The following is a 15,476-nucleotide window of genomic DNA, read 5'->3' as shown; positions in this document are numbered from 1 at the left end:
AGTTATGTTTATAGAAGAATCGTTAGGACAAATACTTGCTGGTTGTGTCACAGAAAGGTGGTGTCTCTTTGACATCATATACCAACAAATACTTGCTGGTTGTGTCACAGAAAGGTGGTGTCTCTTTGACATTATATTGAGAGGTGCTCACTTTCAAAACCGCAGAAGCTGGGCATTAAGGGAACTGGGGGTGAGAAATTGTGAATGTATACATAAAAGAAAAGAAACTTGGGATGAAATTACTTATTATTAAGGAAACAGAGATGAATAAGGGTGGAAGAAAGAGAAAACAAATTGCCTCTGCATAGCTCTGAAAACTAATAATCTTTTATTGACAGTAAGGTATTGAAGACGCGCTCAAAACAAGCCAAGGATGCAGACATAAGCACGAAAAAATAGAAAGAACGTCAGCAGGCAACCATTACCAAACATCTGACTGCTGTGCAGAGTTTTTTGCCATCAACAGCACTGTTACAACTATGCATTATTATGAATGGTATATCACCAATATCTATATAATCGCATATAGGCCTACCCTTTAAGCTTCCTATAAAGTTCCTCGTTCGTCATACTGTTGCATCTGTATAATGGCTGAAAGTGTATTTACTGTATGGACGCATTATAATTTCGCCCTCAGCATCATATTTTATCGCTGGGTCATCTGCCGGTGTTCCGGTCACGCACCCAGCTGGGTTTCGTTTTCGATGTTTGTAAACAGAAACTCAGCTGCTCTATTTTCCTTCTCTTTGTTAATGTACGCCCTGCAGCCCTCTATATAAGATCTGTCAACAGTGCGAACAGAGCAGGTGTGATTCGGTCGGTTTGAAGATGCAGTTCTCCCCTGTGGTCGCGTCTCCGAAGCTGCTGCTGCAGCTCTGCATCAGCACCCTGCACTGCATTATGGCGAGCATCATTTCAACAGTTTGTTACTGGACAGCAGGAGCCTGCAAGGGAACAACTTCACCCGTTCCACCTGTTGACAGCAATCTGGATCAAAGGAAAGTCCAAAATGCGATGACTCCAACAAGTGTCAACTATCACTTTACACGCAAGTGTAATTACAAATGTGGATTTTGTTTCCACACTGCAAAAACCTCCTTCGTCCTGCCTCTAGAGGAAGCCAAGAGGGGCCTCAAACTTCTGAAGGAATCAGGTAAGATTGACAGATCAGTATATTCTGCTCTGTTGTGTGGTGTCAAACCTCTTGCATGAGGTTAAATTCATCTCTCTGTTTATCAGGCATGGAAAAGATCAACTTCTCTGGAGGAGAGCCTTTTTTGCATGAGAAAGGAGAATTTCTGGGGAAATTAGTTCAGTTCTGTAAACTGGACCTCCAGCTCCCAAGTGTCAGCATTGTCAGCAATGGGAGCATGATCAAAGAAAAATGGTTCCAGAAATATGGTAAGATTCCAAATTAGTGTCAACTTTGTAGGACAAATTCATTCTTGTTTTGTATTGCTCTATTTTAACTTTTTTTTACCATATTGTACACTAGATGGGAGCATAGTTTTAGTCTAAGAAGAAGAAATAATGCCTTAATTTGGCACCAAAGCAAATGTTATGCTTGATCTTAAAAAAATATGCTCTCTCTCTCTCTCTCTCTCTCTCTCTCTCTCTCTCTCTCTCTCTCTCTCTCTCTCTTTCTCTCTCTCTCTCCACCAGGTGACTATCTGGACATCCTGGCCATCTCCTGTGACAGTTTTGATGAAGCAACCAACCAGCTAATTGGCAGAACTCAGGGCCGTAAGAGCCACGTTGACAACCTTCACAAGATTCGCAACTGGTGCCAGCAGTACAAAGTGGCATTCAAGATCAACTCGGTCATCAACACCTTCAACATGGACGAAGACATGACGGAGCCCATCACCCAGCTTAACCCAGTCCGCTGGAAGGTAACAATAGAAAGGCAGAGTGTATATGTTTGGTGTGTATGAGTTTCTTGACACACACATACTCACCCTCTCTGTCTGTGCTTCCTCTGTTCAGGTGTTCCAGTGTCTGCTGATTGACGGGGAAAATGCAGGAGAGGAAGCCCTGAGAGAGGCAGAGAGGTTCGTCATCAGTGACCAACTGTTTCAGGAGTTTCTGGATAGACACAGTAGCATCTCCTGCCTTGTTCCGGAGTCCAATGAGAAGGTATGAGATTGTTAACAGTGGCAACAAATATGACTGTAGATACGTTTAAATTCACAAACTTATGCCCATATACTCAGAAACATCTTATTTTGGGTAAGCATTTTATACAAACCTTTGACACCTCTACTGTCTATATGTGCTAACATGTTGAGATACTGTGACGTCTCTAAAAGAATGATAGCAAGTTCAATTTCACCAAAATCTGTCACAGTTTAATGAATGAGTGAAAATGAACGCCCATGTTATCTGTTCCTACATAATATTCCCATTCACTGCAATGTCCTGCCCAGATTTAGCACTCTGCCACCTGTCTCTCTGATTTTACAATAGTATAAATGATAATAAACAATGGTCACAATACTGTCATCCAAATGTACCCATCACACTGTGCACATCAGATTGCACAGACAGTGAATTGTTAAAAAGTGAATGGAAAAGAGATAGTAAACTGTTAAATATCAAAGTAAGCAAGAAATCTAATTAGGTGTCTCATAATTGGAGTACAGTCGTAACTAGGTTATTATGACCCAGTTTCAAAGCTGACTGATCAAATTCCAGGTTACTGGAGAAACTGAAACAAGAATGGAATTCTGTGCGTGCAAATGTAAAGTATTATATAACCATAAGGGTCATGTAGCATGTCAGCTATATTCATTGGATCAAGGCCCACCCACAATGTACCGTGGCAGAGACCAACTCATCCTGTCAGTAATAATACTGAAACATTTTTGTAGGACATTTTCTATTGGGTGGAACAACATCAGCAGTGTTGTTAGCAAAGTAAATAGTGTGACAATGTTGGGAATCAGATGCCAGGCCGTAGACTAACAAAACTGAAGTTTGTGGTCTTGGTTGTCTTCACAGATGAGGAATTCCTACCTGATCCTGGATGAATATGTAAGTACCTTATATTGTTTATGGACTAAACACACTCCTCTTGAGATTGCTACTTTCACAGCCCGTGGTCTTTCCTTAATTTAACTGTTAGTGTGAATGGGCCATTAAGTTTGCTTAAGTTTTGTTAGATGTTGAAGTAAAAGCACTTCCCTCCAAGTTTGGGGCAATTAGAAGTAATTAAATGGTGACTGCTTGATTGGAGTTGAAAGGCTTAAGTTTGGCTTAATTCTGAACATTTAAATTTGCAAGTTTTTAGGTATTTGAATGAGGAATAATCTAAAAACTGTTCAGTACACAGGTAACTTAACACATCTGAAGAGCATTTAAATGTGTAACTGATTTAGTCTTTCTTCATTTTTCAGATGCGTTTCCTGGACTGTCGAGCAGGCAGGAAGGACCCGTCCAAGTCCATCCTCGATGTTGGTGTGAAGGATGCCATTAGCTTCAGTGGCTTTGATGAAAAGATGTTTCTAAAGAGAGGAGGGAAATATGTGTGGAGCAAAGCCAACATGAAGCTGCAGTGGTGAAAATCTGCAACTCCATTTTGATTTACCTTTGTTGAGTGATTGCACTGATAATTTGTACAGTATGAATGTTTTTATCTTTATTTGTGTCTGTTATTTTTATAACTTAATTTACAGCTTGGTTGTTGAAAAACAGTGTTAAGACATGCTAAATTCAAAGTCAGATTTTTTGCACTTTGTTGTTTTGATAGATAGATAGATAGATAGATAGATAGATAGATAGATAGATAGATAGATAGATAGATAGATAGATAGATAGATAGATAGATAGATAGATAGATAGATAGATAGATAGATGATTGATTGATTGATTGATTGATTGATTGAGAGATATATTTTTGTTTCCTTGCACTGCAGAGCAAATATAATTTAATAAAAACATTTTTCATTAGAAAAATTGTTAAAGTGTTTTATTTTATTTTTGTCAGCATGTAGCACTCTAAATTATCATGAAAAGCCACATTGTTCCATTATGGCCAATTAAAGGCCAGCCTGAAGGTGCTGGCATAAGATAAACAGCTATAAGATTATGTAATAATTACATTATACATCACTTTCGGGTTTAACAACTTCAATATAACTACATTTTGTTCATGAACAATTTGTTTCCTTAAATTTCATCCCACTATATTAATAAATAATATATAATCATTTGCACTGATTTAATTAATAAACTTTATTTATACAGCACTTTTCAAAACAAAGTTACAAAGTGCTTTACATGGTTGAACAACGATTGGACTGCAATGAGGCTAATAAAATCAAACAATTAAAATAATACAAAAATAAAATGGAATATAATACCCAACAATAATATAATAATATAGTATCGTATACAATATAGATAAAAACAACAATAATAATAATAATAATACAAATAAGACATGTTGGAAATAAAACAGTGTGCTAACATTAATTAAAAGCTTTTTTTAAAAGACAAGTTTTGAGAAGTGATTTGCACTGATTTGATCTGCATAACAGAGCAGACACTGGTCACACTGGCTCCTGTAATAACATGAGAGTTCCATTAAAGTAAGTTGAATAGATGCCATGAATGACTTTGACAACTGAAAGGAATTCTAACCTTGTAATCCTCAAGTTGAGCAAGAACTAGTCCACCCACTCACTGTCATGAGTTCAGTGTGTGGCCACTGCATCAGGCACCCCAGCAGGTGCTGGGCCATGCCATTATGTAGACATTTTTATCCTTGCTAAACTGAGCAGACTGGTCTGTCCTGTTATCTATACTGTTGGGGACAAGTCTCTACTTGTTTTAGAAACCTGGTAGACAACAGCTGTTACAAAGTACATTCTATTGTTCTACTTTGCCCTTTGTTGGTAAATGGACATTTTATATGGAAGTTCAAATCATGAGAGCTGTAGCAATATTTTGATGACTGTCTCAGTCTTGATAAGGGTTGGTGCACTGTGTAAACACCAAGGACAACAATGGAAATAAGTCCAGGACTTATATCATTCTGTCCCTGAAAAAGTCTGTATTGTCTTCTATAAATATAACAAAAAACAAAAACAAAAACTTGCTCCAAACATTTTCACGTGAGGTTATACATTACATTTAGCAAAGGTTTCACTTCACTCTTGTGAGAGATTAGTTTAATGAAATAATAGTCAAACTAGACTGAACCTCATTTTGCTGGGGACTCTCTGCAGACTTAAGGACCCCTGGATTTCAGAAGGACCTACTCTAAGGGGTGGATTCACTCAAATTCACCCAAAAACTTTTTTTTTGTCTGTCTGTCTCTCTGTCTCCATCCCAAAACAGTGGAGGCAAATGAAATGTAACTATGTAAAAGTGACTATGTAAATTCCATTCACCTCCATTGTATTGGGGTTGTATTAGGCTATTTGTCTAGGGTCTCAAAACCTGGGAAATAACTATCTGCAAACTACAGTATCTGCATGGCTAGATACCACTACCCTAAATTATCATGACAAGTCACCTTCTTTCATTATGGCCAGTTAAAGGCCAGCCTGAAGGTACTGGCATAAGATAAACAAGATATCTGCATGGCTAGATACCACTAGGGGGAGGTGAGAAAACATGTTATTTGCAATTTGTACCGAATCTTATAAAAGCCGATTGCAGTATTTTGACAGCAGGGGGCGCTGTCGTTTGTGAAAAGGTGGTGGGCGCTGAGCTCTCCTTAAAGCGGCAGCGCAGGACGGCAGACTGGAAGCCTCTCACGCACAAATGGCGTCTCTCCAGTGCGAGGCAGCTGATTTCCCACTGAGCTCGGCAGCAGGAACGGCGGAGAGGTAAACACACCGCCCCCGGATTTCTTTGCAACAAGATAGCCTCTTGCTTTTCGCAGGATTTGTGTAGCGGGCTGACGGCTGGACGTTGCGCACTCTTCAGTAACCGAGGGAAGAGTACAACAATCCTACTGTCAAGCATAACAGTATCAGCTGCAGCTTATGCTTCCCTCTGGTTTGCTTATTTATCTACGCTGTTTTGTTTATTTTCGCCTATGGTTGTTGGTGTTAGTGTTTCACCAGGACCTGATCTCAGGCGCTGTAGGCGACACTAGCGGGTCAAATGTTTCCACCCCGACGTTGTAGGGACTCATAATGAACATGGGCATCACCCCTTCAGAGACATCACCCTCCGCCTCCTCCTCCTCTGCCTGACTGGTTGGCCACTTCGTTAATCCAATTCAGGAGATCATCTTGTCAACCTTTCCTGAGGTTACATCATCAAGACGGCATTATCCCAGAAAGCCAGGTAAGGTTTGTGCTTGTATTCGGTGTAACACAGTAGGAGCTGTAGCAGCTGATGATCTCTGTCTCAATTAGAAACTGCTGTCGCATTTTACTTTCGCCATTTCCTCGTTTTTACAGCAAGATGTGCTGTACTTGGCCGACTGTCAGGGACTTCTGTCTGATGTCCGACTTCTTAACTATAACTGTGAAACCTTTTTAACTCTTTGTTGGCCTATTTTGGAGCAAACAGCTGTAGTGAATATATGACGAAGCACTGGCTGCAGGTAGCTGCTTCAAAATGACATCAGTGAGGTTTTCAGTGTGTGTCCACACTGTCTGTGTGTGCTGACACTTGATCAGAGTTGCTGTGATTGTTGTTCACCACAGCCTTTAAATCATATTTGCTTCCCATGCAGCAGCTGCAGAGTGTTGCATTTGAACTCCAAGCATAACTCGCTCAAAGTGGATGGCTCCACTGAGCTCTAAAAGGTCACTCAGTGCCCTGCTATTTCCATATTAAGCAGCAGGTACATGAAATTCATTTCTAATGTATATCCTACCTGTACACAGTGTTCTCATCTCTCACGCTGTCTTATCTCCTCTCAGCTAGGTTAACATGTTTGTATCTTACAGAGACTGACAGATAATCTGAGGTATAATTTCTCTATCCTTTTAAAAATATTGTCAGCTTCCTGTGAAAACATTATGTTCATTAAATGTCAGATGACAATATGCAGGGGAAAAACTGGTTCATCATGAAATACATTCAACATACAGAGATGCATACATGAGGTCCGTCCTGTTGTAAACCTTGGCTTTTAAGATCCCTCTCATTGTATGCTATTGATTCTCTCTCCAGTGTCATGCTTCTAGCCATATTACAGGAGCCATATAGTGAAAACACACACTTACACTCTCTCTCTCTCTCTCTCTCTCTCTCTCTCTCTCTCTCTCTCTCTCTCTCTCTCTCTCTCTCTCTCTCTCACACACACACACATTTAGGGAATGTTGTATATTCCACATGGAGTTTCACTGCCAATGCACTTTTTGCATTGTCCTCAGAAAGAGCCCCCGTTCCCATCGGGGGAGTAAATGCCTCGAGCCACTACTAGCTGCTGCTGCAGATTTGTTTAAAACAAGAGAAAGATTTTTCACACAAAACAGCAACACATTCCTCAGAGTGACCAGCAGCAGTCAGCCCATTCCCAGAGGAGAGTGGAGATGCGTTTACTTAAGAGTGAGAAGGAATGAGGTTATGATGCCCAGAACTCTGCGTGCCATTCCAGTCGAGAGAGAGAGTACAGTCATGGTCAAAAATACACGCACATAAATGTATATGGAAAGACATACGTACACATACACGTTCACGCACATATGAAGGCCGCTTTATATAGACAAGTAGGGGCTGCGATTTCTTTGGTGTGCTGTGTTAGCCTCACACCTCTCTCAGTAAAGACTTAATGTTTATCTGAGCCTTTTGTGCATCTGCCTGACCTTGGCATTGCCGTGTGCTGAAAAATATTACTGCTGCATTTTGAAAAAGATCCCTGCTGAATATGTTATTGTGATGGTGATGATAAGGCACTTTGGTAAACCTAAGAGAGATTCTGATTGCAGGAAAGTCTGTCTCTGGATTTGTTTTACACTGACTCAGCTTTGGGTTTAAGCAATCTTTAAACAGTGTTCTACAAAGCACCTAACACACTTAAATAATACAGTAAGGATAGTAACTGCAATGTTGTTGCCTCGCCTGCTGTGTATACTGTACATACTTTCTGGTCCTTGATTTGTAGGATGTCATTTTACATTCTGTTGCAATCACACATGTGTTTGGGGAATAAACAAGGAAGTGCTTTGGTTTTCCAGGCCTGGATCAGTCTGAGGCAAAATGTCAGGTCCTGAATAGACTATCTGCCTAAGAGTTATAACTCTGATCAGCTCTACTGGAGCAGCACAGCAGCACCTAATGTTGAGGAGTTGATTTAGAAATGCGACATTTTGTTTAAATACACTTAACCAGTAATTACCTCAATTACTGTCAGTTCCTCATTACCTAAGTCTTGTTAGAGTGGTTTCAGTGAATTGAGGACGGTCTGTGAGGGCAGGACGACACCAAATGTAAAACTTCCGTGGTTAGGTAACTGACATTTCTAAAGAGACTTAGCTGTCTCAGATATACAGTACAGTACTGCAGTGTACATTTGTTGAATCACTCCTTTATTCTAGTAACATTTACACATCTAGAGAAGTCATTTTGGTCTAATGTGACTCCAGGGGTTGTAGTCTGCCTTTTTGCAGTCAGGTCGCCAAGGATTATGCAACAGCTAAAATGCCATTTCAGCAGGGTGTTGTGAGTGAGTGCTCAGGGTGGTGCCAGTTTCCAGGTGAACTGTGTGTGTTTGGGTGTGGGGCTGGGGGTTGAGTGGAGGGTGGTGTTCACGCCCGTCAACAATGCAACCACTTGAGTTCTAAATAGCTCCTGAAAATGATGTTCATCGCTCAGAGATCGCTTTAGCTGTGTGTGTGTTATGGCTTGTATCCAGCCAGTTAGGATTGCGCTGGGATGAGATAGGGATAGTTATGATGGCTCCTTGGCATTTTGAAATGTTCTCAAGGGCTCTATTATCTCTTACAGGTAGGGAACATAAAGTGAGACACTGTTATGTAATAAATGCACCACAGATTCTGCTGACCGTCTGACACTTTCCACGATTTAGCATTTCAGGATTGTGTAAATTGCAGTAAGTCCTTCGGGTTGAGTGAGTCCCACACAAACAAGCAGTGAGCACAAGTCATCTTAGACAAGAAAAAAATGGAACTTCATACTGACTGTCAAGTCGTTTTCAAGCTGAGATATTTTAGCTCCATCCATCCATACATATAAATACTGACTGCCTAATGAGGGCCGCAGCCAAAATGTTTTTAGAAGCAGATGTCACTGCAACTCGGGATACATTTTTACTTGGTGGTAGATTTTACTGACTCCTGCAGAAAATGCCCTGAATGTAGATGATGTAACATCATTATGTCGGAATATTTCCAGTGCAGCTACAATGGAGTTTTACAGGAGGGAAAAATTAGAAAATCTTTCTAAAACATTTGTAGTTCCAAATTTGGTGTCCATCCCACGCATTCACACTACATGGGCTTCTTTCTGAAGTTAATAATTTGGAAAAAAGTCAGGAAGAAATATTTTGTTTATGGAGACACTAGTTTTTCCACCCACAGTAGCCTCAATAGACTATAGTCCAACAACAAATCATGTTTCATGTTCATTAAAGGGGTACAACTCACACTTCAGCTTGACTGGGAATAAGCCAACCCTTTGCTCTTACTACGTCTGTCTCTACACTGATGCTCTCCACCTACACATAAAAACAGCAGAATAGAACATGTTCAGGCTCGTACTTTGCTGAAAGTCATTCTCGGATGTTGGAAATCACTAACTGAAGTAGAGGTGGATGAGTCAGGAGGTAGGCTGGGATCTGGGAGTGCCAGTGATTAGCCAAAAGTTGGTGCAACTTGGCGTGGTATAAAGCACGAGCTGATGCCACGGGGGAAGAGAACAAGTGAACACCACAGTGACTATGTAAAGTGTTCAGGACAGATCTGATTACATTACGACTTAACATGCTGTCATTCTTTGGTCATATGCTTCTAAAATCAAAACGTCTAATACTTTGTCTCCCTTTGAAAGGGCCTGACTAATACTTGGAACACAAAGCACAGACACTTTTCCGCTCCCCCAGTGAACCTGCAGCCTTATCGTTCTATCAAGACTTATTTACTTAAACTTAACAAAAGATTTAAAGTTGTAATCCTTAAGATTTTAGTCCTGGCTGATTTGGCAACACCAGTGGTTACTGGGGTAACAGCAAGTGCGCTTTAAGACTCCTAAAGCAGCTACTTTGTCAAAAATACAGTAGAAGAGCAACTAGTGTTTCTATTTATAGGGCAGGCAAACAAAGTCTGGTGTCTTAATAAAGAAGTCAGTCAAAAATAATTGCTACCGCAATCTGATTAATGCTGCACACGGCGCGAGTAGTTTTCCACACAACAGCAGGGCACAGTAAAGTTGTTTCCCTTGCTGTGGAGTTGGAGGTGTGCAGCCTTTGGCCTGTAACTCTCTATAAGTTCACTGTGGCTGCTCCTTCTTGTTCCATTACTCCCTTGGAAAAATTCTAAGCGCTGATCCGCTGTCCAAAAAATGCTGAAAACACACACTGACACATTTTTGATAACATTAGTGCTAACCATGGTGACAAATGCATTGTGTTTCCTCTGGCTGCTCCACAATAAAAGCCATCACATGTTTGGTCAGTTGAAGGCTTTTAATGTGAAGCAGCAGCAGTAGGAAATGTTCAGTTTGCATTAGCAGTTACTCAATACAGCTCTGCTACGGTGTAAAGGGAGGGAACAGTGAACAGTGAGGCTGTTACCAATGATCAATGAGATAAAATTGTGCTATAATTTTTCTGTGAATCCCTCCTGCTTTGGTAGGCAATCTGAATCCAGTGGGGGAATGGCGGACTCCACCACTACCAATAAAAACTATTATATAGAAAGATAATTTCTGAATGTAAATACATTGAAAGGCTATTGCAGAAAAAATGCCGACCATGAATAGTATCAATAAAGGGGTTTGATTTCATGATAATCTTAAGGATTATATTTTAACTGGTGTGGAAATGTTTGGCTAGGTTTTGTTTGTCCTTTTGTGATGTTACATGCACGTTGCTGAGCCGCAGTAGTAGCCGCAAGTGTTTTCAAGTACAGCTTTTAACAGAAGACATGAGGCAGTGCTGAGTGCAAAGTATTTGCCTTTATCGCTGCTAGCTCTTTGAGTTTGGCCTGTAGTGTCAGGGCCCTAGGAAGGATAACACTGCAGCTCTGTCAGGTTATCTGAAAATAATAGTTATCAGAAATTCTGCTAACAGTTTCCTTCCATGCTTATTAGTATCTGATGTACCTGTAGTATAATCCATTATGTCCCAACCCTGACAGTGAGTGCCTCACTTGTGGCAGCTTTAACTACACTCTAGCTGACTGGAGATCTTAAACCTCAGAAAACATGAAGCCCCTGAAAAGAATATATAGCATGTCTGCTTGTTGCTTGGCCTTATTAAAGATTTTATAGGCCATATTCAAATTTAATCAGTGAAAAAGATGAATAGATGAAGGCAAGCGCTGCTCATAGCACTCCCTTTAAATGTGTCACCATGGTGTTGTAATTTTTCTTTTTTTCACTCTTTTGATATGTAAAGTCACACGGAGACATCTGCCTTTGGAGTGTTTCCTCTCCTCACTTTTAGTGGGTTTACATCCTTTGTGTATCTGCCACAAACCCAACAACAGGACGTCGGCGCATTTCCTAAGGTTGTTATCGGCTTCCTCCTTCTCGTTCTCCTGCAGTGGGACTGGGTTCGCTTTACAAGGCAGCAGCTCAACAACTGTAAGGATGAGAGCTGGAGGGCAGAATGAGAGACAGAATATATGTATAAGATGAGGCAAAAGCGGGTGCATGAGATCCTGGGATGGCACACAAAACTTGAAAATTCTTAAGTCTATACCCTTTTTGTTTCGTCTGTATTGCCCTAACTCAGCGATTAGTGAAATTGCTTGTGAATTGTTAAGCCCACTGCTGGTGAGTGTGTGACCGTACCCTGCAGATTAGGCTCTGAGTGCCTCTCTGTTGGAGTGGCTCTCTCCTCCTGTGACCATGAAAACTATTGTCCAGCAGAGTGATAGCAGTCCTCACGGGTGCAGCAGTCACACTCGTTAGTTTAGTACTAGCTATGTAGTGCTCTCATTAAAGTAATTTCAGTGAAAGGATGAAACTGTTGATATGGTAGAACTCCATTTAAGTGTCTTGGTCAGTACTATCCAATCACTTTTAAAGTGAGCTGAAATGGCACATATTGTTTTTTACGTCTTTCCTTGTTATGTGTAATCTTATTGCAGATCTTGTCACCCCCTGCTCAGTTCCTTTAGCCTCCACATGTGTAACAACAGTTGTATTGCACAGTGGCGTAGTGGATTTGTCCCTGTGTGTGTGTGTGTGTGTGTGTGTGTGTGTGTGTGTGTGTGTGTGTGTGTGTGTGTGTGTGTCATAAAGCTGATGTAGTCTCAAAGGATTAAAAGTGGAGATATGCCAGTCACACACTGAATGTTCAACCTCCTCATGGCTTGTACCCTGTGTATGTGTGCTTTTCACATCAGTCACAGTAAGACCCAACTGTCTGATGATTAAAGAATAATCCTGACATTTTTTATTATTATCAACACTTGAATTTATCAAGGATTAATCCTACCAACAACTATCTGTCTGTGTAGCCAGACTCCATTGTCTTTTTTTTTTATTAACAACACAGGAAAGAGTCATAATGTTGTTTGGTGATACTTCATTATTCGAACACAGACCATGTTGTTAGTGTATTCGTCTCAGCTCGTCAAACTTACAAAACAATGTAAACATAGAACAGCGTCACCTGCAAAGGCAATATTTAAATCAGGTTAACAACCTGGCAGAAAAAAGACCACATTAACCAACAAAAGTGAGTGAGTTTTGAAACAGTAAGTTTTGCCAGTTTATTTTTTTGATTCTGTTTTGGATGGAAGTACAAAGGGAATTCTGGACGGATGGAATAGATATAACTGTCTTTAATGACAAACTGAAAATAACTTCCCATGATGACACAAATAAGAGAGCGGTTGAGTCCAAACATGTTTACAGCCAGCTGAGCTGAGAGGTTTCAGGACGTTACAAAAATGTTTGTTCTCAGTTGGGATTGGGTGTTTGTAAGATTTTGCTTCTACATGTAACATCAAGATTGTCAGAACATCCACAATGATGACCTGAGAGCTTAATCGCTGTAATCTGGTTATAGTGTACATGTAAACATAATGACTGAAGTTGTAGAGCAGTGAGTGACAACAGATTGCCAGCAAAGTCGACCCTTTGCTCGGGCTCTCTGCATCTGTCAATAGAAATAGGCTCAATGTGGCATGCCTGTCATCTTCACTTAGCTTCTGAGACACTAATGTGAGCCTAGATGGCTTTTTGGAGGGGAGAGCAAGCCTATTGTCACTGCTTAAAGTCTTGTTTTAAGCACTTGTGGCGATGGCAAGGTATGATGTCATATGTCTCAAATAAGGACGTTCTAGCCGTCTTATCTTTGTTTTTATGTTATTTGTTATTTGTTGTCTTGTAGAGAACTGTATGTTGTCACCCTTGTTCAGTGCAGTCTGGCTATGTCGCCCTAGACAATAAGACTTTGTGGGCAAGAATTGCCACCTCCTTCAGCCACCAGTCTGAATGTTTTGCTTTGTGCGTGTAGCTCACCAATATGTCATCAAGTCTGAGGGTGTTTTTCTTTCTTGTGAAGTCAGAACGGGAGGGTGTGTAATTCGCTGTCTCTTTTCCTCCAGGTTCTGAGAAGTTGTCTGGGGTGTGGAAATTAACTAATTCAACTGAGAAAAATAAATCTTTCGTACATTCCAAATCTTACTACCAATTGGAGGAAGCGCTTTAGGAACTTAAGTCAATGAGTGGCCCAACTCAACCCCCACTTAGGCAAGAATTGAATTTTTCTTCAATGTGTATACTCTTTAAAACTTCAAGGAACGAACACAGAACATTTAAAATGCCACTGTATCTCATGAATATTTACAGTCAGTCATTAAGTACTGCCAAAGCCTCGGCTCGTTTGCCTGACGGTCTACTTAGGAGGCTTACAGGGGTCTAGAAAAGAGTGCTTTTTTTTATTACAATTTCACATGTCATGTTCTTACTGTCTGATTTTCCTTTTTCTGTTTTGCTCCTTTTCACTCCTTTTGCATGATCACTGATGTTTCCTTCCCCATCTTACTTCCTTCCTCTTTTTTTGTCCCAACTCACTTGTCTGCTTTGTTCTGCTTTGTCTGTTTTTTGTCTCAGGGGAACTTTATGGTTTCTATGACTGGGTGGCATTAACACTGTGAGATTCTTCTTATCTTTACTGACAGACAGTGCTTTCTGGTAAATGTGATTTTAGCATTGCACAGTTTCCTCTACCTGTTGACATTGTTGCAAATGCAAACATAATGACAAATATGCCATTGTAATATCTGAATTGACTGCAGATGTCAAGTGCCATTTTTGGTCATTTTCATCCCTCCATAGGAGAGTGCTGCACTTGTCATTCAGACCCGCAGCACTGCAAGGATGAGACTGTTTGCTACATCAGAAGAAACAAATTTAGCATTACTGAGAAAAAAAGATTACTTAGCTGTTCTTCAGCCTGCTCACTGTTGTCGTCACTATCAACAAACCCAACTGAACTGGCAAGTAAAGTAAATACAAACCAGCTCAAGCAGACCAATCACAGTTCTTGCATTAATTGCTTAGAGAGAGAATATTTAGCTTTCATGGCAGCAGAAAATTGGCAAGAGACCAAGTAGACATGAGACTACAGTTTTTTTTTGCCCTACATACCCAGGCATGATCACTGTCAGTGTCTGTCTGGCCCAAACTGCAAAACAGATTTTGACTTGCTTGGCACTGCACACACGCACACGCACGCACACACACACACACACACACACACACACACAGCTTCTCCACACCACTCACAATGCCAAAATACATCTGGGTGATTGTGTAACTCCTCAGGGCATGGAATAACTAGGCCTATCACCACTCTTGGCTACCCTCTTAGCGCTCTCCCTCCATGTCAAGGGCAGTTGGCAACTGTCCCCAACCGCTGTTCCTCCATGAAGGCATGTCACCTTTCACATTCAGCGATTGAGCTGTCCAAAAATAAAGTCCCCGTGCGTGTGCTTTGGGTTATAAATGTAGGTTAGTTGATAGTCGATCAAGAGAGTAACACGCTCAGGCATCCTAAGTGTATGGGTTATGGCTGGGCACAGTATGTCCTTTAGTGTTGTTTCAGTACTGTATGATCTACGTCAACCTATGGCCCACATACACCCATGACCTACAATAAACATGCTCGAAATAGATGCTGGCATTTATCAATGTTTATGTTTAATGTCCTGATGTTTTTTCATCAGGTGATGTTAGTAGTAACATGTCCCACATTGATTTTATTTTAATTTTGCACATGCACCAATGAGATATACTATGTAAATATAATGAGGGTTGTACATTTACTGACTGGTTATTAATTTTGTTATTTATTGTGACTCAATTGTTGCCTT

The 15,476-nt window shown here is 40.6% G+C and overlaps 2 protein-coding genes across 3 annotated transcripts in view; both read left to right on the top strand.

The window, feature by feature from the left end:
- Window positions 1–744: 744 nt before the first annotated feature.
- rsad2 (radical S-adenosyl methionine domain containing 2) lies at window positions 745–6,090 on the top strand. Its single transcript, XM_044166976.1, has 7 exons — window positions 745–1,153; window positions 1,240–1,401; window positions 1,663–1,892; window positions 1,987–2,136; window positions 3,001–3,033; window positions 3,396–5,834; window positions 6,064–6,090. The coding sequence occupies exons 1-6, from the start codon at window positions 829–831 to the stop codon at window positions 3,558–3,560; spliced, it is 1,065 nt and encodes a 354-aa protein (XP_044022911.1). The 5' UTR covers window positions 745–828; the 3' UTR covers window positions 3,561–5,834; window positions 6,064–6,090.
- The window catches only part of rnf144aa (ring finger protein 144aa), a 33,494-nt gene continuing 23,713 nt past the window's right edge, over window positions 5,696–15,476 (top strand). The window contains exon 1 of one of the 2 annotated variants that reach the window (XM_044166977.1): window positions 5,696–5,834. In XM_044166977.1, the coding sequence (XP_044022912.1) occupies window positions 5,770–5,834 (65 nt within the window). In that variant the 5' untranslated portion in view covers window positions 5,696–5,769. Of the gene's footprint in view, window positions 5,835–6,158; window positions 6,301–15,476 lie in introns of those variants that run through there. The other variant, XM_044166978.1, reaches the window with a different exon arrangement.

This window comes from Siniperca chuatsi, linkage group LG15 (genome assembly GCF_020085105.1).
Source record: "Siniperca chuatsi isolate FFG_IHB_CAS linkage group LG15, ASM2008510v1, whole genome shotgun sequence".
NCBI classification, from domain to species: Eukaryota; Metazoa; Chordata; class Actinopteri; order Centrarchiformes; family Sinipercidae; genus Siniperca; species Siniperca chuatsi.
Note: the sequence above shows the minus strand (reverse complement) of the source record. Positions and strands in the feature narration are given on the sequence as shown.